We start from the raw sequence: 23,705 nt of genomic DNA, 5'->3' as shown, positions 1-23,705 counted from the left end.
TTGAGATGTTGCAACAACAATTTTGAATGATAGTGAAACACCAACTAAGGCTAGCCACTGATCATGGTCGAGCTTAAGTGGAAATGGCTCTATTTTGAGGGTATGTCTGATGAAAAGATAAATCCATGAAGAAATCTCTTCAGAAGAACTTTACCTGACCTATGCCTACATTTCCTATTTTTTCTACAGAATTTTTGTTGGTGCCAAATGCTGATGATGAAGATGGTGAAGAAGCCACTACGGAGAAGAGAACCATAGAATAAGGAGAAGCGGAAAAAATTGAATTTGTGCATGTTGAATTTGATAAGGATGAAGCTGATGTGACTCAAGCTACTACACTTGCTAACTATGTAACACCCCGAACCCGAGACCGACACCGGAGTCGGACACGAGATGTTAACAAACTTTGAAAAATTTTTCCAGACACTGCCCAGTCTGAGTACTAGTCGCTTCAAAAATCATATTTTGAGTTTCACAACTCAAAAATCAGTTTTGTGATTTTTCCCTGAAACTAGACTCATGTCCCCACCTATGAATTTTTTTCTAGAATTTTTGGTTGGGCCAATTAGTACAGTTTATTAGTCAAAGTCTCCCATGTTACAGGGGTCGACTACACTGACCTTTTAACATTACGACTGGGATATCTCTCTGCACAGAGCTTCAATACTGATGCCGTTTGTTTCTATGGAAACTAGACTCAGAGAGGAATCCATACATATATGGTATGACCCCTAATTATCTCTGGTCAATTTATAGTGAATTTCCAAAGGCGGAACAGTGAATCCAGAAACTGTTCTGGCCCTGTTCCACAAGAACCCGAATATCTCTTTCTGTACTGTTCCTATAATTGTTTCGTTACTTCCATATGAAAGTAGATTCATCAAGGTTCGATTACATAATTTATTCACTATTTAATTCCACTCCTACGAATTTTTGTGATTTTTCCAATCCACACCACTGCTGCTATCAGCTTCTGTTTTCAAAGTGAACCTTACCTAATTTGGGGTTTCATGGACCAACTAGGGCCTTGTCATACATAAGCCCACATATGATCATACTTAGCCATTCTAGTGGCTGATCATTTGCTCAACACTTCCATTCCAACATAGTTACATCATGAAACCATCTATACATTCATAAATACGAATGGTCTAATGCCATACTCCACTTCTACAAGCCATTTTCGCATGGCTGTACACTTATACATTTCATAAAGTACTCGAAAGACAACAATGGGTAGTCCTATACATGCCATAACAAAATTCAACCAAAATAGTACCCACAAGAGCCTTTGATAGTGTGGGCGACTTCGACTTCAAGATCCCGAGTCCGATAGCTGGAGAACCAAAAATCTATAAAACAGAGGAGCAATGTAACGAGTAAGCAATTTATGCTTAGTAAGTTTGAGCAAGGAATTCCAGCATAAACAAGAATATCACACATTTAGCTAAACGGAATATTTCATAATACGCAATTTATCGATATTAAACTTGCTTCACAACATTAACAACCCTTATGCACATACACAATAGACTAACTTAGCCGAAGGCCGATAGCTCGTTTATCAACTGAGCGAACATTTATTTGTAAGGGCTCGATTTAATTCAACACATACGTAACATATCCCCATATTGGGATGTTTTTCGAGTATTCACTGGAATTTTACAGCAAGCTCATTCGTTACCAATTCACGTACCTTCGGGATTTAACCGGATATAGCTCCTCGTTCAAATGCCTTCGGGACATAGCCCGGTTTTAGTAACTCACACCATGCCTTCGGGATGTAACCCGGATTTAACAACTCGCACGAATGCCTTCGGGACTTAACCCGGCTTTAATAACTCGCACGAATGCCCTCGGGACTTAACCCGGATTTAGTATCTCGCACAAAGGCCTTCGGATCTTAGTCCGGATATATTCGCTTAGCACAAAGCCTTCGGGACTTAGCCCGGACAGCATTCAATTAATCATACACATCTAACAATAATTCATGGTACATTCATATTTCATTTTCGTTTACGAAACTCAAACACAAGGCACATATTGTCCTTGCACATTCGGCTCAATAGCCACACATAGAGCATGATTTAATCACATCGAAATTTAAGCTCTCTTACTCAAGAACTTACCTCGGGTGTTGTCGAACGATTCCGCTAGCTATTCAACCACTTTTTCCTTCCCTTTATCGGTTTTATTTTCCCTTTGCTCTTGAGCTTAATCAAACAAATAAATTGATTTCATCATTTAGACATCAAAAGATGAACACAAGGCACTTAGCCCATATTTATACATTAGACATTAAAGTCTCATACATGCAAAAATCATGCATCAACACAACATATTAGCTAATTTCTTTGCCCTTGGCCGAATATGCATGTCCATTTTTGGGGTCGATTTCAACACTTAATACACACATATACACACTAGTAAAGCATCCTCCCCCTTTTCATCAATTTAACACATGCATTGCTCATTAACATGCAAAGTTACATTCGGCCTTAGCACACATCTTGCTAGCCGATTCTTCTCCATTTAGCAACCAATGCACATATGTGCTCACACAAAAAAAATGCTAAAAAGGAGGTTCAAGAATCATCAAGCCATCATCACATGCATCATTAACAAGCTTCATATTTTGCATGCAATGGCATTAACACAACCTCCACCTAGGCCGAATCTTAACTCATCCTCATGCCTCATCACCACAACATCAAACATCAACCAAGAATGATTCATCCATGGTCAAGTGCCATTTCCATCACATAGCAAGATTTAGACCATGGGTTAGGTAGAACTCAAGCTAACAACTAAAACATGCATGCCTCTCATGGAACATCATCAAACATACCTTAGCCTAGCTACATGCATGGCCGAATCTCTTCACCTTTCTTCTTCTTTCCTCCTTAAAATTTTTGGCCAAGGATGAACGAAAGGATGAGAAAATTTTTCTTTGTTTTTCTTTCTAGTTTTTGGCAAGCATGAAGATGAGAAAAGGATGAACAAAATCCCCCCCTTTCTCTTCTTTAGCTCACGGCAATGGGGGGACAAACACTACACACACATTTTTTTTTCTTTTGTTTTCCATTTCTTTATTACCCATACTCCTTATTTTATTCTTCCACTAACAAAACATGTTTCATGACATGTTTTACCCATCCTTCCTTGTCATGGCCGGCCACTACTCATTAGGGGGGGAATTTGACATGCAAGTCCCCCCTTTGTCCACATGCACTAATAGGTCCTCACACATTGACCTATCACATTTTAGAATTTTCTCACATAAGTCCTATTGACTAAATTCACATGAAATCAACCAAATTGAAGCTTGAAATTTTCACACATTCAGAATTACATATTCTACACAATAAGTATCACATTCAAACATTTCGGTGACTCGGTTTAGCGGTCCCGAAACCACTTCCCGACTAGGGTCAACTTTGGGCTGTCACAACTCTCCCCCACTTAAGAAATTTTCGTCCCCAAAAATCTTACCGGTAAATAGGTTTGGGTATCGTTGTTTCATCGAGCTCTCGGTCTCCCAAGTTGCTTCCTCGATCCCGTGTTTGAGCCATAACACCTTTACTAGCGGAACTCTTTTGTTTCGCAACTCCTTCACTTCACGAGCTAGGATACGCATCGGTTCTTCTTCATAGCTCATGTCGACTTGAATTTCAACCTCTGATGGGCTAATTATATGCGATGGATCAGATCGATAGCGTCGAAGCATCGAAACATGAAAGACGTCATGAATCTTTTCAAGCTCCGGGGGCAAAATCAATCTATACGCAACCGGACCAACTCGTTCGGAGATTTTGTACGGCCCAATGAATCTTGGGCTCAACTTGCCCTTACGGCCGAACCTGAGTATCTTTTTCCAAGGTGAAACCTTAAGGAACACTTTGTCTCCCACCTGATACTCGATGTCTTTTCGTTTCAAATCTGCGTACGATTTCTGACGATCCGTGGCTACCTTCAGACTTTCACGGATTACCTTTACTTTCTGTTCAGCATCTCTAATCAAATCAACTCTGAAAATTTTGCTTTCACCGAGCTTGGTCCAAAACAATGGTGTACGGCATTTACGACCGTACAAAGCCTCGTAAGGTGCCATCTTAATACTTGATTGAAAACTATTGTTGTAAGCGAATTCAATCAAAGGTAAATACCGTTCCCATGAACTACTGAACTCGAGGATGCAACATCTCAACATATCCTCAAGTATCTGAATTATCCTCTCGGATTGACCATCGGTTTGGGGGTGAAAAGCAGTGCTAAAATGCAGCTTGGTACCCAGAGCTTCTTGCAATTTCTTCCAAAATCGTGAGGTGAATCTTGGATCTCTATCCGACACGATAGAAACAGGTACCCCGTGTAATCTCACAATTTGATAAACGTACAATTCAGCTAGTTTCTCCAATGAAAAATCCGTACGTACGGGGATGAAATGAGCCGACTTAGTCAGTCTATCAACAATAACCCATATCGCATCCTTCTTACTTGCTGACAAGGGCAGTCCGGACACAAAGTCCATTGTGACTCGATCCCATTTCCACTCGGGTATCATGATCGGCTGGAGTAATCCTGAAGGCACTTGATGTTCCGCTTTCACTTGTTGACATATTAAACATCTCGAAACAAAGTCAGAGATGTCCCGTTTCATACCATGCCACCAAAATTGACGTTTCAAATCATTGTACATTTTCGTACTCCCCGGGTGAATTGACATTCGGCTACAATGGGCTTCGTTCAGAATCATCGAAATGAGTTCCGAATTCCTTGGAACACACAAACGATTTCTGAACCTCAAACAATCATCATCATCAATTTGAAACTCCGATTCCTCGTTCGGAAAACACTTAGCCCGTTTTGCAACCAATTCATCATCGACTTTCTGAGCTTCACGAATTTGGTGAGTCAACAATGGTTTAGCTTTTAATTCAGCTACTAACACACTGTCTGGTAGAACAGACAAATGCACGTTCATCGCTCGTAAAGCAAACAATGACTTCCGGCTTAAGGCGTCCGCAACCACGTTAGCCTTTCCCGGGTGGTAATCAATGACAAGCTCGTAATCTTTCAACAACTCAAGCCAACGTCTTTGTCGCAGATTCAAGTCTCGTTGAGTCATCAAATATTTGAGACTTTTGTGATCTGAAAATACATGGCACTTCTCACCAAACAGATAATGTCGCCATATTTTTAAAGCAAACACGATGGCAGCTAGTTCGAGATCATGGGTCGGATAATTCCTCTCGTGTGGCTTCAATTGTCTCGACGCATAGGCCACGACTCGACCTTCTTGCATCAATACGCAACCCAACCCAAGTAGGGATGCGTCACTATAAATGACAAACTCTTTACCTGATTCGGGTTGCACCAAAATTGGAGCTTCAGTCAAATGAGTTTTCAGTTGGTCGAAACTTTTCTGACATTTCTCCGTCCACTCGAACTTAACATCCTTTTGAAGTAGCTTCGTCATTGGTGTGGCTATCATCGAGAAACCTTTCACAAATCGTCGGTAATAACCGGCGAGCCCCAAAAAGCTCCGAACTTCAGTAACATTTCTCGGAGGTTTCCAGTCAAGTATGGCTGAAATTGTATTCGGGTCAACTCGAATACCCGACGCGGATACCACATGACCCAAGAAGCTAACCTCTCTTAACCAGAACTCACACTTACTGAACTTAGCATATAACTGCTTATCCCGCAAAATTTGCAGCACTAGCCTCAGATGCTCAGCATGTTCGGTCTCGTCTCTTGAATAGACCAAAATGTCATCAATGAACACCACTACGAACCGATCCAAATACGGTCTGAAGATCCGATTCATCAAATCCATAAATACTGCAGGGGCATTAGTGAGCCCAAACGGCATCACTAAGAATTCGTAGTGACCATATCTCGTTCTGAAGGCAGTTTTAGGAATATCTGAATCTCGGATTCGCAACTGATAATAGCCCGATCTCAAATCTATTTTTGAGAACACTGAGGCTCCCTTCAGTTGGTCGAACAAATCATCGATGCGAGGCAACGAATATTTGTTCTTTATCGTCACTTTATTCAGCTGACGATAGTCAATGCACAACCTCATGGTTCCGTCCTTCTTTTTCACGAACAATACTGGTGCACCCCAAGGTGAGAAACTTGGTCGAGCGAAACCTCTATCCGTCAGTTCTTGCAACTGAGCTTTCAACTCCTTTAACTCGGTTGGTGCCATACGATACGGAGCTATCGAAATCGGCGTAGTCCCAGGTACAAGCTCAATACCAAACTCTACCTCCCGAACAGGTGGTAAACCCGGTAATTCTTCCGGAAAAACATCCGGGTATTCACAAACCACCGGCACAGATTCGGGTTTCTTTTCTAATTCTTTGTCACCAAGTACATACGCAAGGTATGCTTCGCACCCTTTTCTTACATATTTCTGTGCCAACATTGCTGATATTACAGCTGGCATCCCCTCTAAGTCCGCAGACTCAATTCGGACTACTTCGTATTTTGCGCATCTCAAATCAATAGTCCTGCTCTTGCAATTCACAATCGCATCATGCGTGGTCAACCAATCCAAACCAAGGATAACATCAAATTCATCAAACGGCAAGAGCATCAAGTTCGCCGGGAAACAGGAACCTCGAATTTCCAGGGGACATTTCTTACACACTTTGTCGACAAGCACGTAACGACCCAAGGGATTTGACACCCGAATTACGAACTCAGTAGACTCAATAGGTAAAGTCTTACTGGATGCTAAGGTTTCACATATGTAAGAATGAGTAGAACCGGGGTCAATCAAAGCAATTACATTAGTATCAAAGAGGGTGAATGTACCGGTAATAACATCAGGCGAAGAAGCATCCTCGCGGGCACGTATAGCATAAGCTCTAGCAGGCGCACGGGCTTCGGATCTGGTTATATCATCTCTAGATCCTCTCTGACCACCACCAGCATTGCCCATATTTCCAGATGGTCTACCTCGAGCAGTGGTAGCACCCGGTCTCCCACTCTGATTTGCATTCTGCCCCGACAACCTCGGGCAATCTTTAATGAAGTGGTCCACTGATCCGCATTTGTAACAGGAGCGGTCAGGAAATCTACAACTCCCCGAATGCCATTTACCGCAATATCGGCATTTCATCCTGTCTCGACGTTCATTCCCAACACTGGCGACCGAAGTGCCTCGTGTACCCACAGGGGGTCGATCACGATCTCGTCCAAAAAGGCCCGAAGTGCCTCTAAACTGGCCCGCATCATCTCGAAATCTCTTCGATGTCTGTTGAAGAGACCTCCCCGAGGATCTTTTACGAAACTCTCCAGTTCCCTCATCAACTCTTTGCTTTTCTTTTCTAAGCTCTTCGGCTTTACAAGCTCGTTCAACAAGTACCACGAACTCTTGTATTTTAAGAACGCCAACGAACATTTTTATATCTTCATTCAGCCCATCCTCGAAGCGTTTACACATAATAGCTTCGGACGAAACACATTCCCGAGCGTATTTGCTAAGTCTAACAAATTTTCGCTCGTAATCAGTAACCGACATGGAGCCTTGCTTAAGCTCAAGAAATTCCTTCCGTTTTTGATCAACAAATCTCTGACTGATATACTTTTTCCGAAACTCAGTTTGGAAAAACTCCCAAGTTACTTGCTCTCGGGGCACAATAGAAGTCAGAGTACTCCACCAATAGTAGGCAGAATCACGTAGCAAGGAGATAGCACACTTTAGGCATTCATCGGGTGTACAAGATAGCTCATCGAGTACCCGGATAGTGTTGTCCAGCCAAAATTCAGCTTGCTCGGCATCATCGCTATCCATAGCCTTAAATTCAGTAGCCCCATGTTTTCGGATTCTGTCAACTGGGGGCTTATTTGACCTTATTTGGTCCGTTACCGGTGGTATTGTAGGTGCGGGGGTAGTATTTGTCGGGAATGGAGGTTGTGGAACAGCCATATTAGTTCGAATGTATTGGTTAAACCAATCATTCATCACGCTATAGAATGCTTGTTTAGCTTCATCATTCTGATTACTAGCATTAGGTTGAGAGTCCGCCGGCACTGTCCCTTGTGCGGGAGCAGGCGCTACACTCTCAAGATCATCAGCTACTTCTCGGTCACGATCGGGATCCATTACTATAAATAAACACATTTACGATTGTCAGAAATCACCACACTATCAAGTAATCACATAAAATGGCATGTATAGCTAGACCCAAAACATTACGGTAGTCCTAGAATCGACTAAACCGTAGCTCTGATACCAATAAAATGTAACACCCCGAACCCGAGACCGACACCGGAGTCGGACACGAGATGTTAACAAACTTTGAAAAATTTTTCCAGACACTGCCCAGTCTGAGTACTAGTCGCTTCAAAAATCATATTTTGAGTTTCACAACTCAAAAATCAGTTTTGTGATTTTTCCCTGAAACTAGACTCATGTTCCCACCTATGGATTTTTTTCTAGAATTTTTGGTTGGGCCAATTAGTACAGTTTATTAGTCAAAGTCTCCCATGTTACAGGGGTCGACTACACTGACCTTTTCCCATTACGACTGGGATATCTCTCTGCACAGAGCTTCAATACTGATGCCGTTTGTTTCTATGGAAACTAGACTCAGAGAGGAATCCATACATATATGGTATGACCCCTAATTATCTCTGGTCAATTTATAGTGAATTTCCAAAGGCGGAACAGTGAATCCAGAAACTGTTCTGGCCCTGTTCCACAAGAACCCGAATATCTCTTTCTGTACTGTTCCTATAATTGTTTCGTTACTTCCATATGAAAGTAGATTCATCAAAGTTCGATTACATAATTTATTCACTATTTAATTCCACTCCTACGAATTTTTGTGATTTTTCCAATCCACACCACTGCTGCTATCAGCTTCTGTTTTCAAAGTGAACCTTACCTAATTTGGGGTTTCATGGACCAACTAGGGCCTTGTCATACATAAGCCCACATATGATCATACTTAGCCATTCTAGTGGCTGATCATTTGCTCAACACTTCCATTCCAACATAGTTACATCATGAAACCATCTATACATTCATAAATACGAATGGTCTAATGCCATACTCCACTTCTACAAGCCATTTTCGCATGGCTGTACACTTATACATTTCATAAAGTACTCGAAAGACAACAATGGGTAGTCCTATACATGCCATAACAAAATTCAACCAAAATAGTACCCAAAAGAGCCTTTGATAGTGTGGGCGACTTCGACTTCAAGATCCCGAGTCCGATAGCTGGAGAACCAAAAATCTATAAAACAGAGGAGCAATGTAACGAGTAAGCAATTTATGCTTAGTAAGTTTGAGCAAGGAATTCCAGCATAAACAAGAATATCACACATTTAGCTAAACGGAATATTTCATAATACGCAATTTATCGATATTAAACTTGCTTCACAACATTAACAACCCTTATGCACATACACAATAGACTAACTTAGCCGAAGGCCGATAGCTCGTTTATCAACTGAGCGAACATTTATTTGTAAGGGCTCGATTTAATTCAACACATACGTAACATATCCCCATATTGGGATGTTTTTCGAGTATTCACTGGAATTTTACAGCAAGCTCATTCGTTACCAATTCACGTACCTTCGGGATTTAACCGGATATAGCTCCTCGTTCAAATGCCTTCGGGACATAGCCCGGTTTTAGTAACTCACACCATGCCTTCGGGACGTAACCCGGATTTAACAACTCGCACGAATGCCTTCGGGACTTAACCCGGCTTTAATAACTCGCACGAATGCCCTCGGGACTTAACCCGGATTTAGTATCTCGCACAAAGGCCTTCGGATCTTAGTCCGGATATATTCGCTTAGCACAAAGCCTTCGGGACTTAGCCCGGACAGCATTCAATTAATCATACACATCTAACAATAATTCATGGTACATTCATATTTCATTTTCGTTTACGAAACTCAAACACAAGGCACATATTGTCCTTGCACATTCGGCTCAATAGCCACACATAGAGCATGATTTAATCACATCGAAATTTAAGCTCTCTTACTCAAGAACTTACCTCGGGTGTTGTCGAACGATTCCGCTAGCTATTCAACCACTTTTTCCTTCCCTTTATCGGTTTTATTTCCCCTTTGCTCTTGAGCTTAATCAAACAAATAAATTGATTTCATCATTTAGACATCAAAAGATGAACACAAGGCACTTAGCCCATATTTATACATTAGACATTAAAGTCTCATACATGCAAAAATCATGCATCAACACAACATATTAGCTAATTTCTTTGCCCTTGGCCGAATATGCATGTCCATTTTTGGGGTCGATTTCAACACTTAATACACACATATACACACTAGTAAAGCATCCTCCCCCTTTTCATCAATTTAACACATGCATTGCTCATTAACATGCAAAGTTACATTCGGCCTTAGCACACATCTTGCTAGCCGATTCTTCTCCATTTAGCAACCAATGCACATATGTGCTCACACAAAAAAATGCTAAAAAGGAGGTTCAAGAATCATCAAGCCATCATCACATGCATCATTAACAAGCTTCATATTTTGCATGCAATGGCATTAACACAACCTCCACCTAGGCCGAATCTTAACTCATCCTCATGCCTCATCACCACAACATCAAACATCAACCAAGAATGATTCATCCATGGTCAAGTGCCATTTCCATCACATAGCAAGATTTAGACCATGGGTTAGGTAGAACTCAAGCTAACAACTAAAACATGCATGCCTCTCATGGAACATCATCAAACATACCTTAGCCTAGCTACATGCATGGCCGAATCTCTTCACCTTTCTTCTTCTTTCCTCCTTAAAATTTTTGGCCAAGGATGAACGAAAGGATGAGAAAATTTTTCTTTGTTTTTCTTTCTAGTTTTTGGCAAGCATGAAGATGAGAAAAGGATGAACAAAATCCCCCCTTTCTCTTCTTTAGCTCACGGCAATGGGGGGACAAACACTACACACACATTTTTTTTTCTTTTGTTTTCCATTTCTTTATTACCCATACTCCTTATTTTATTCTTCCACTAACAAAACATGTTTCATGACATGTTTTACCCATCCTTCCTTGTCATGGCCGGCCACTACTCATTAGGGGGGGGAATTTGACATGCAAGTCCCCCCCTTTGTCCACATGCACTAATAGGTCCTCACACATTGACCTATCACATTTTAGAATTTTCTCACATAAGTCCTATTGACTAAATTCACATGAAATCAACCAAATTGAAGCTTGAAATTTTCACACATTCATAATTACATATTCTACACAATAAGTATCACATTCAAACATTTCGGTGACTCGGTTTAGCGGTCCCGAAACCACTTCCCGACTAGGGTCAACTTTGGGCTGTCACAAACTATTACACCTATGACCGAACAAGAACGTACAGTTCATCAATTGATTGATGATCTCACGAAGTCAGATACTGATGATGATGAAGAGATGGCTATTAATAAGCTAAAACGGAAGCGCTGTAAGAGAGCTGCTGGAAAATCCATTCAAGATGATGTTGGTGAAGTAGAAAGGAAACAGTGTTACAAACGTGCTACAAAAAATCAACCCACCCCAATTAGAGTAACCACAATTCCTTTCAAGCTTTTTTTTTTCTTCTTTCATTTTATAACATATGTTTTATACACTCATATTTGGTTGTCATTGCATTTTTATAATTTCAACTGTTGTTTTTTCATTTTGACTTGTTTCATTGTTCATGCATTAAGGACAACACATCCCTTAGGTTTGGGGGCGTGTTGTGTTGTAAATATAGTGCGCTGTAAATAGATGCTTTAATATTTAAACATTTTGTCATTCATTTTGCCATTACATACAAATGCCAAATAACTGTCAAACTATGCTGAGTACATTGTTATCAGTGATGTTCGATGAGGATAATAACTCTTCGATTAATTTAGAAAATTGTGACAATTGATTAAGCATGTTTAGCTTAGGATAGTTGTTTGAAAATTGATTCATAAAAGTAGAAGAAATTAAGTATCAATCCAATTTAATCTGTAGTAGGGTTCTTTTAATGCATTTAGAATTTCTTAAACCTAAATTCAATAATTTGGTTATGAATAATAAGAAATATGCAAGCAATAGTTTTAAACTTCAATGTTTGAAACTGTTGAGTAGGTCAGTAATGCCTTATTTGATCCATCGTATTATTGATCAGAAAAATGAGTTCAAATAAAAGTGAGTAAAAAAATCTTATTAATAATAATTTAAGGACACTCCACTGTAGTAATAGGCTGATTAGCTAATGAGTTAGTTGTTTGCTCCATCCATCTCTTTAGTTAAAAGCCTTAGCTTCATGAGTTAAATACATTCAAGTTGTGGCATGATATACTACCTGGTAATCTAGTGTATGCTCCATTGAGATTGTCAAGGAAAAAAACCATGTGACAAGATGAATTCCTTAGAAAAAATAATATCTGTAATTAAAATTTTGAAATGAATGAATAAGTGAGAATAGAGAAATTGAGTTTAGAGGAAAGATATCCTAAATACATTAGGAGAGGTTTGCTATAGTCAGAATTGCATAATTATTTAGGAACTTTTATTTTTAGAAAATGTTTTCTACACTTCATTCGCTAAACAAGCCTATAAAACTCAAACCAATTTTTTTAATAGAATATTGCTGAGAATGGATGTATTAAATATACTTCATATGATTCAACAGTGCAAATGGTAACTGTATGTTTTGGAAATTTCATGCATTCATGCATACTCATATATATTTTGCTTGAGGACATGAAATAATTTAGGTTTGGGGGTGTGATAACTTTTGAAAAGAGTTATACTTCAAGCTTCTAGATTGAATTAATTATTTGTAATTAAGTAAATATGTTTGCATTTTTAGATATTTTTAGAACATTGCATAACAAAGCTTGGATTGTGCTATACATGTTATTATTTGCTACTTTTATTATTGGGGAAGAAAGGTGTTGGTTGTGGTTGGCAGCAGGTGCAGGATGAAGAAAAAAAGAGAAAAAAAAGTAGGAAAATGAAGTGAAATATTGCCATGACAAAATAATGGTTAAATTACCGAAAACGCCATGGCAATTCCAAGAAGATGATGCAACACTCAGCCCACATCACTCTTAGCCAGCTGTACTTGTACCAGATAAACCACCCTGAAAAAGAGGAAGCAAAAGGTGTGTGCTGAGAGGGAGGGACCTACCCTATTTAGAAGGAAAGAGAGAAGAGAAAAGGGGACCCGGAGAGAGAAAAGAATTGGAGAGCAATTTTTTCTCTCTACATCAAATTCTCGTGAAAAATCTCAGAGAGAAAGAGAGGAGAGGGTAGCAGCTTACAAAGCAGAGTAGTCACTGACGCAAGGAAAGGGAAGAGAAATCTGCCCTAAATTTTACATCAAATCTCATTGTTAAAGTGAAAGCTGGAGTAGTGAGAGATTCCTGTAGTTCTGCCTTTATTTTTTGATTTGAACTTTGTGATTCATAAACTTAAATGAAGAAATTGAATGGTTTTGTTTTTGGACTTGGATGTCCAACCCATGAGCTAAATCTCATTAGGTTGGAATTATTTGGGTGAATTCTTATTATCTTTAATGCCCATGGTTTGATTTTGAGTAGATTATTATTTCATTCGATTAGTGATTACTTTAAATGCATGGATGAAAGCTCTAGACATAGATGATTGTATGTTAGGTTATTAGATCTGATTTAATTCTTGAAAGATTAAATAGATTGGATTATTATCAGATGATATAGGCAAGTATATGAAAGAATATTTGCAACACTCTAGACGTAGAAGTTCCAATCTGTATAGGGAAAGGAAGAACAATTTGTATTTCATTCTAGAGTTTTGTAAACATACAAAAACTTAGAATGATAGCTTAAAGTCTAGCTCTTGAAAGAAGCAAACTACAATAGAAAGTCATTGAATAGTATAATGGTCAAGATTTTACCATGGTATAATTCTGATATAAAAATAAGGCTTGAGTAATTCTAACCTTTATCATTCAATAGTACAAATATTCCCTACTTATTCTTTGAGAATTGCCGCAACATTTAAATTGCCATATCATATTTTCATTCATAATTGATTTTATTAAGTCATTCATTAAATTTCTTTATTAATTTGTCATTTGTTTCTTTTGTGCAGTTTAATTAGTCAATTTCATAATAAATAACCAATTATTTTAATAATTCCGATCCTTGTGGAGACGATACTCACTCATCACTTTATTACTTAATTTTGATGTCTATACTTGCACATTCGCTTTACGCATTCACACGCGACAGGAGACACATGTTCAGCTTTCTTTGGATACATGGTCAGGTTTGAGAGGTACGCTGTAAGGTCTATGGAGCCCATTACACAAGGTATAGCATGGGTAAACTACCCCATTGGTCAATCTAAATAAGGATTGTTTTTATTTTGATCAACCTAATTTTTTTTGTTAATTTGGTTACCCAAAAAAAATGATCAAATTATTCACTCAACTCTTAAATAGTAATAGAAGTGTAACAGTGCATTTCCACATTAGTCACTCTAAAATTAGGGTAAATTATCTGTTAGTCACTCTAAATAGGAGTCGTCCCTATTTTGGTCAATTCAATTTTTTTTTAAAACAAATGCACGGTTAGTCTCTTGTTGCCATATAATGGTTGTTAGTCTCCTGTTGTCATATAACGGTTGTGTGACCAATTTAATCATTTTATTTATTGAGATAACCAAATTAACAAATAAAAATTTAAAATGGCCAAAATAAGATAAACTCCTATTTAAAACCATTAAAGGTATAGTCTATTAATGATAGAATTTACTCTAAATTAATTTTATCATTACCTTTGTTATTTTTCAATCGGATGGCAGCTGGCTCTTAGACTAACCAAAACATGACTGCATTTGTTTTCTGTCATTTTCCCTCGTAGGTATATATGATTATAAATCGCCAAAAGCCGGCATTCGTTGTGAGTATCTCCTCTTTTGTAAGCGATTATTTCCAAGGAAAGTCTTCGTTGGACCTACTTTATATCCTTCCAAATATATACGTGTATATTGATTTTTTGTTTCTTTTTTCAATTATGTTCCTTTTCCTTTTTCTTATATCTATATCTATATCTATATAGATATATATATATTCCCTTTTAATTAATTTACCGGAATCAAAATTGATTTCCAAACTGTTTTATCTTGGTTTTAAATCCCCATTTTTGTATTACAATAGCTGGACACATTGAAATTAATAAAATTAAATATTCAATTTGAAAATGGAAAACGTTTCGTTTATTTTATTGTAAACTAATTTCTTCAATGCACTAATTAATTGTGTCTATTAATTAAAATATGTTAAATCATTTTATAAATTTTATATAAATTTCTTATAAAACATTGTAAAAAAATTACACATAATATTTCATAGATAAAATATTTTAGAATTAAATGAAATATTTTTAATAACTCCATATAATTAATTACTTAAAATTCTTTTTTTTTACATTATACATTTCAGGTCGATTAATTTATAATAGTAAAATAGTTAAATTGTTAAAGTGTAATTAATTATTTAAATTTTTTTATGATTTAAATAATTTCTCTTATTTTTTCAACAATAAGGATTACATTAATTTAACAAAAATAACTATGTCAGGTAAAAAATTTCTTTAAATATTTGTATACTTTATAATAGAATATATATATATAATTATTGGAATAATCATATATGATTTTGCTTCGATGACTGTTGTAATATTTGAAGACGATTTTGTATAATTTTGTAAATGAAAATTTAATTTTAATACTGATACCAATGTGATAGCTTTTAGGGTTTACTAATTATATACGAAAACATTTAGATTAAATATGTACAATAAATCAAAACTAATGCTCCATCCTTGTAGAAGTAATTAAATCAAAATTTTATACCTATAATTACATTAATTAAAATTCATGCGACCACCCTTTACATATTAAATCAAAATTAAAATTTATTCGTATATTCATAAATTATATGCTAGGCCTTTGAATTGTTTTGTCTCATTCTCTCATTTAACCCCATAAATTCACCATGATTCTAAACACTCAAACCATCACTAACTCACCTTCTTCCTCTAACAATGGCTGCCATCGTCTCTCTTTTCGCCTTTGTTTTTGCCATTGTTGGTCTCTCTAATCTTTCCCTTATTCAAGCTCAAAAGGGTGGTTTCAGTGTTGAATTAATCCACCGTGACTCCCCGAAATCTCCCTTATACAATCATTTAGATACTACCTACAATCGTGTAACCAATGCCTTGCGTCGTTCTTTTAATAGAGTTCATCGTTTCAAACCGACTTCTGTGTCAACAAGGGAAGCCGAAGCCGATGTTATTGCAGATTCGGGTGAATACTTGATGAATATATCAATTGGAACTCCAGCTTTTGATATTGTCGCCATTGCTGATACTGGAAGTGATCTTATTTGGACTCAATGCAAGCCCTGTTCTCAGTGTTTCCCGCAAAACGCCCCTCTTTTCGACCCTACCGCATCATCAACATATAAAACGTTTTCTTGCAGAACAACTCAATGTGGCGATGTTGAAGGAACATCTTGTTCAAGTAACGGTTCTTGCCAATATTCAGTCTCTTATGGCGATGGATCTTATTCAAATGGCGAAGTTGCTGCTGATACACTCACCTTGGATTCGACAACGGGTAGTCCAGTCGTGATTCCGAACGTTATTATGGGTTGCGGACATGATAATGATGGAAGCTTCGACGAGAATACATCTGGCATCATCGGCCTTGGAGGCGGCGACTCTTCGCTGATTTCCCAATTGGGATTTACAATTGATGGCAAATTCTCCTACTGCTTATTGCCCTTTTCCGAAGCTGGAAATTCAAGCAAGATGAACTTCGGTTCCGATGCCATTGTTTCTGGTAACGGAGTTGTGTCGACTCCATTAACCAAACAATCCCCTCAAACTTTCTACTTCCTCACCTTGGAAGCAATCAGTGTGGGAACCAACCGAATAAAGTATACGGATAAACCTTTTGGAACAGACCAAGGGAACATCATCATCGATTCCGGTACGACATTGACTCTTTTACCAGATGATTTTTACTCGGACCTCGAATCAGTGGTGTCTAGCATGATCAATGCGACGAAGGTTAATGGTCCCGAGGGTCTGAATTTATGTTACGATGCTACAATAGAGTTTGCAGTGCCAGATATTACAGTTCATTTCAGTGGTGCCGATGTAAAATTACAGCCATTGAACACCTTCGTCTTGATTTCTGAAACAGTTGCTTGCTTTACATTCAGTCCCCTTCCAAATTTCGCCATCTATGGTAACTTGGCTCAGATGAATTTCTTGGTTGGATATGATACTATTAAGCAGACGGTGTCGTTCAAGTCCACGGATTGCTCCAACAATTAGTCTGACAATTGTTTCCTGCAATTTCTGGTATGACTTTACTTTTATTACTTTGAACACACATAATTATGAACATGGAACTTAATTTAATTGCTTTACGCAATTATTTTAAGAGCTGGCATTCAGTAAATCTAAAATTTTATTTCCAATAATGTAACATGTTTTTTTTTTTTTGAGTATTTTGTCTTTGTTGAAGTATTTCGTGTAAGATCTATTTATTCTTTTAAGGATCCTTTCTCTATTTATTGATTTTTTATTTTCTTTAACTTTCTTTTGGTTTGACATAATTCTATTTTGAATAAGGTTTGGAATAAATTATAAAGCCTTTTAAATAATACAATTGAATTATGGATGAGAATAAAATAGATTACTTAAAAGTAAAGTAAAAACTAATTTGTTTCGATAAAAAGCTAAGATAATGATAATATATGTTGAGGGGAGGTCAACTTTGTCAAGAGAAGCTTATGAAATGTAATGTTGGGAGTCGATAGACCCCTCAACGGGTTCGTATTAGCTTTGGAGAGGGTTTTATCTCTCAACTCTACCAAGAGACAAAGTGCTTGAAGAGGCGATGGGTTTAGAAAGCAGGAATACCTTGTTAGGGGGTGTCTGAGAAGGTGAACTGTACACGTTGTTCATGGCCATTCACCAAGAAATTTTCATATTCACGCTTGGTTGGATTTGAAACAATGCATTATAACATATAGGGCTTTGTTAGGTAAGAATGTTATCACTTGGGCTAGCTAGCATTCTCACCTGTATCTGTCCTATATATTATAAGGCACGAGCTTAAGTACAATCATGTGCACATGGTTCGTCTACTTAGGTACCTGATGAGGCGCTCCCACCAACGATGGCTTTTTAGGCTATCTTTGTAACACCCCTAACCTAAATCGAATTCGAACCCAAATGATAGACTTTACATTCGATGTCCTGAGACACAATACTACTTTTTAATCCATTATTCAACACATCATTAAGCTTAGTGTCAATCATGTTATTTATGTGAAATAAGTGATATGATTCTTCATAATCTATTTAAGGGGATTGACATTCACTTTGGCATATATCTTATAAGAAACATTATGCAACCTTATAGTAAAAAAATGGGAAATAGTATGTTGCTGCTTTGAGATAACTGTGATTAATGTTCCGTTTATTTCTTTTAACGAAACCTCAAAATTTCTACTTTTAAGCCATTCATTTTGTGATCTATCTATTGGATTTATCAATTGATCAAACTAAAATGAAATTTTATAAATTTAGGTAGTCCAAATTGTGTAAGTAAAAATAAATGTCTTGAGTCTAGCTCACCCTTGCCATAGACATTTTTTTTCATACATATACAAGGTTCTTTAAGTTGTTGAATTGAAAAGAAAAATGCATATAATTGATTACGTAGAATATAAGATTTGGAAGAAAAAAAAACTCAATTCTCCAAGTTTAACAAATGAAAAAAAACATATTTTTGTTGAAATAGAAGAAGAAAATTTATCTTATTCTACCTCTAATCAACTTGTGACTCGCAATAAGAATAATAAAATAGTTTTACATTAAACCACTTCTAATAAACATGTGACTAAGCCTAATAACATAAATTGTAACACCCCAAACTCGGCTGAGTTGGTTTGACCCAAATCTGGCGTGCCAAATTATCCACCAAAAGGACTATCCATTAACTCCCAACCTTACCTCCAACACACCATAATTTTTAGTACCAAAAATGTACTAAATTATCGTAGTGCAGCAGAATAACATATTATCATGCAAGAAACATAGAACATACGAGTTCACAGTATTAATTTCATAAAGAAAGTATGCAAAGAGTTATCACTGAGTAGCAAACTCACAAACATGCATATAAGAACACAAGGCAAGACATGCGAACTCACAACATACATATCAGATAGGTAAGAAGGGTTTGCGTGTGACATTAAACAGAAAAACAATAGGGTTCACATATTTATACATAATTACAAAAGTACCTAGAACTTTCCTCTAAGGTTTGCATAGCAATATAGGTTCATATAACAACATATGTTCATACATAATATGAGCTTTGCGAATGGAAAGGCTCGTAATGTAATGCCCTCAACCTGACCCAATTCACCGGGTCCAGATCTCAGGAGGTTACTACACACAATACTTAACAAATTAACAAAACACTTTATAATTTCTCACTTCTTTAAAACATTTTATTTATTAATTTAAATGAAAAGCTTAATATCTAAATACAAGGAGGTGTTTAAAATAACTTATTACATCAGTCTTGATACATATCATTACAATATAGAAGTTGGTTAACTACTGACACAACCGACGTATCCTAACTACGCCACACTTTCACTGTATGCACAATGACCCACTTCGCTACTACTCTAATGTACTCCTGGCATTATCTTTTTCCAAACACCTGAAAACAATAACAAACCTTATGAGTACGAGAGTAATTAGTGAGCTTCATCACATCATACCTTGGTGAATACTTTATATTCTTGGAAGAAAATTTACACGTCAACCATCATTCTGAACCACTTATATTAGGTGGATACCATTACAGTTTTGATACACACATATACACCAATTAGCATACCCTTACATACTAATTCTTTCTTATAGAACTAATTGAAGATTCTTTCATACATTTCTTAATTCTCTTTATTACATAAGTACTTATCAACAGAACATACCTTCAAAATATATTTCACACAGACCATATCCTAATACCCATACTTATCTCAAAACAGTTGATCACAAACATAATTCATGGGCAAATACATATTTTGGCGAATACATATGTAGATCTGAGTACCATCAAGCTATTAATCAAATCATAATCTAAAGCAGTGCCACACAACCCATACCGATAATATATTACGTAAATCAATAAGATGACTTTCATGGTATTTTACTTCAGAACACCAGATGCTTAAAATAATCAATAATCATATAAGATTTCATATGATTTCAGATGAATTCATTATATCACCTAAAAATGAAAAATTCTAAATAACTTTGATTTAACCATTTCATAACACAAACTAACCCAAAATGACAATTTCTTAGGTCACACATAGAGACGAATATATCCATATCCAACATTATCAGACCATCATGGCGAATACCTTTATTAACATACAGATACACAGTTCTTTTCAAAACTTATTCAATTATTTCACAAATCTTGCTCAACCCTTAACCCTGAGCATATTAGTATCTTATCATAGACATACTTTATTACAAAACTAACAAAATTTATCTATAATTTACCATAAAAACATATATACACATCTTACCAAACATAAATGACAAATCACATTACAAGGGCCAAACAAAACAAGTCATAAATGCATCATACAAAATCTCATATTTATTGTCTCGACGGGCTTTACATAGGATGCCATGGGTTTTTCCCTTATGGACTTACACAAAATTTCATGTATCGTGATTTGCCATTTCGATCTATACATTATCGAAGGCTACACCATGAACAATACATACAAACATATCATATCATGCCATGGGTCTTAACCATATTGTCTTACACACACGAACTTTATACATACTAATACATCACACCTCTCATCTTTAATGCACTCATACCCCTACCATTCTCCGTAGACATCATCATCCCATTTATGTATGTGTATATATATTTATACTTCTTATTTGAGTAGTTCATATAAAAGAGTCAGGATGGACACTCACTTAATTCTCACCTACTACAGTTCTAAGCTTCAGGCTCAGACATCCCTTTCAAACTAGCGACAACCACTGCTTAGAGACATAAATTCACTATTATAACTCTTTTACAAACAATTTACTTATCACCTCAATCGCTAACAACCTCATGTAAAAACCTTATACTTAAAGTTTTATTGTTCATATAACTCTTACAATCTTACTCATTTAGAACTTAACATGCAAAGCTGAAACACTTACCCGAAAATGAAATAACCACTGATTAAACTCAGAATTGTAGCTTCCAACTTAAGAAGGAATATATACCATTTGATTTATGAAAAATAATTAGAGAACAACATGTAAAGAAGAAGAAAAATCTCTTTCAGAACCCATCTCACACATATATATATATGACCCAACCTACTTAGTGGAACTTAACAAGTGCCACACGTTTAAGAATTTGCCTTCTTAATGGTCTATAGTTTGCAAGATAAACATAAATAAGTACCCTGCATTCATAATTATCAGGCTAGACTATCCAGTTGATTTTTAACCAGATGACTTATAATCTAACTAACACAATACTCCAGAAAAACAAAGTGCACTATACTTATGGCGAAAACTCATACCATACATACCCTTTTATCGCTTAACATAGACTTCTCCTTAATACAACAGAATATCATGGAATAAAATACTTACATACTTATGTGGCTATGACTATACGCTTGAACATATATGCCACAATATGAAATTGGGCGAATTACACTTCGCCAGACAGACTATTTACTACTATACGCCAAAACCTTAGATCCACCAGACCTAGGGTGTTACACATTCATATAAGGGTTCACAAAATTTAACCGGGCTTACAAATAAAGGTTCTATTTACAAGGATGCAAATTTATATTAGCGTCACAAACTTATTGGGGTTCATATGCTTAAGTACCTTATAATAATTAGGCTCGCTTATGGGGTTAATTTATATTTTACATAAGATTTTAAAAACATTATCATGAGCACACATGCAAGGAAGAGTGATGTAACTTGGTACTTCTTTCATACTGAAAGAAAATTAACGTAAGCAAACAAACAAGTACTACATAACTTTATTGGTTAGCAAATAAAATAAACATAAGGAAAATTGAGTCCTAGTACAATGGCAAAGTCATTAAACAATTTATCACTAATCCCAAGGAGATATTCACATCACCTTTTGTACCGGGTTTACTAGTAACTATCCTGATTTTAGCCTCACTTGGATCGTTCACCTTACCACTGCCTTCCACACGATCTACTTATCTGCGAAGTGAGAGAGGAGTGGGTGAGTTGTTTAAGAACTCAGTGAATATACAGGAACAACACAGCATGCTCAAAATAAAACATAAAAAGAAGTATTGTTCTACAAGCTGGTCTCACTATGAATATGCGAGACTTTGTTTGCAGATACCTGTTTGTGATAAAAGCATAAATGATACGAGTCACAAAGGCCCAACTCAAGCTCAAGAACGTGATGGGCTCAAATTACCACAAAGCCCAATAACGAGGTCAAAGGCTAGGCAAATGCGTACGAAACTAAATGGAATCATTCAAGACTTCATTAGCAAGGCCTTAGATGCGTATACAAAGGAAAAAGAAAATCAAGATTCACTTTCTTGTTTTCAAAAAAATCAAGAAACCGAATCTTGGTCCAATCTTGCTGCTTTGAGCGATTTCAAGAATCAAGAAAATCAATATTTCAAATCTTGGAAATCTTGGCCCAAGAAACTGAATCTTACAGCTAAGGCGCATTGGATCTCAGTTACGAGCATCAACGAACCAATTTCGGGAGAGAACGGATTACAAGCCCAAATTCTTGAAGAAACAGCCCAATAAGATGTTCAAGCCCAATCAAGAAATTTAAATTAGACTTAGTTGAAATCAGGCCAAATTGTCAAAGTGGCCCAATTTGTAAAATTTTATTTTTTTAATACTTAGTTTAATTTTTAGACTTTATGATTAAATTCCTATGTAAAAAAATTTAGCCCAAGAAGCCCATTAAAAGCCTTTGCTGAATTTCCCTTGAAGTTAATAATTAGGTTTTTTTTAGTTTTCCTAATAGGGTTAGGAAAATAGATAGAAGGCCTATAATAAGGCATGGCCGGCCACCTTATATACAATTACATTGAATTACACATTGAAATTAGATTTTTGTTGAGTGAAAATTCTCTTTGAGTTTCTCCAAGAATTTTCTCTTGAGTTTTCTTTGGAAGTAGTTTTAACAATCTTTTTGATTGTGGGAGCCATCTTCAGTCTTCTTCTTGCCATTGTCCTATATTGGAGGGGAGATTAGAGCCGTTTGAAGGGAGTTGTGAAATCTTTCTTGATTTCAAGGCTTCTTAGGACTTTATTCATCTTTCTTGCTATTCTTTCTTCTTTAGTTGTTTCTGTTTATGCCGATTGGTTGATTAACTTGATTTAATTTCTCTTGTTGCATTTTTAGCCATTCCAATCTTCAAGAATCTGTTTGGCACCATTCTTGGTATTAAAGAAACGTCCCTTAGTCATACTCTTCAATAGATCTTGCCGCCCAAGCCTCCTAATTTTGATTCAATTCGGTTTGCTGGGTTTTGAGTTTATTTCTCTGTTTTGTGTTC

At 36.7% G+C, this 23,705-nt stretch overlaps 1 protein-coding gene across 1 annotated transcript; it reads left to right on the top strand.

Moving 5' to 3' along the window:
• Positions 1–15,746: 15,746 nt before the first annotated feature.
• On the top strand, positions 15,747–17,593 carry LOC107919689 (aspartic proteinase CDR1). Its single transcript, XM_016849086.2, has one exon. It carries the CDS (start codon positions 16,090–16,092, stop codon positions 17,386–17,388), a length of 1,299 nt encoding a protein of 432 aa, XP_016704575.1. The 5' UTR covers positions 15,747–16,089; the 3' UTR covers positions 17,389–17,593.
• The last annotated feature ends 6,112 nt before the right edge of the window (positions 17,594–23,705 follow it).

Source organism: Gossypium hirsutum, chromosome D13 (genome assembly GCF_007990345.1).
Source record: "Gossypium hirsutum isolate 1008001.06 chromosome D13, Gossypium_hirsutum_v2.1, whole genome shotgun sequence".
Taxonomy (NCBI): domain Eukaryota; kingdom Viridiplantae; phylum Streptophyta; class Magnoliopsida; order Malvales; family Malvaceae; genus Gossypium; species Gossypium hirsutum.
Note: the sequence above shows the minus strand (reverse complement) of the source record. Positions and strands in the feature narration are given on the sequence as shown.

Bases quoted from the DNA above. Each gene is read 5' to 3' on its own strand.
- LOC107919689 (XM_016849086.2), top strand. From the start codon at position 16,090: ATGGCTGCCATCGTCTCTCTTTTCGCCTTTGTTTTTGCCATTGTTGGT.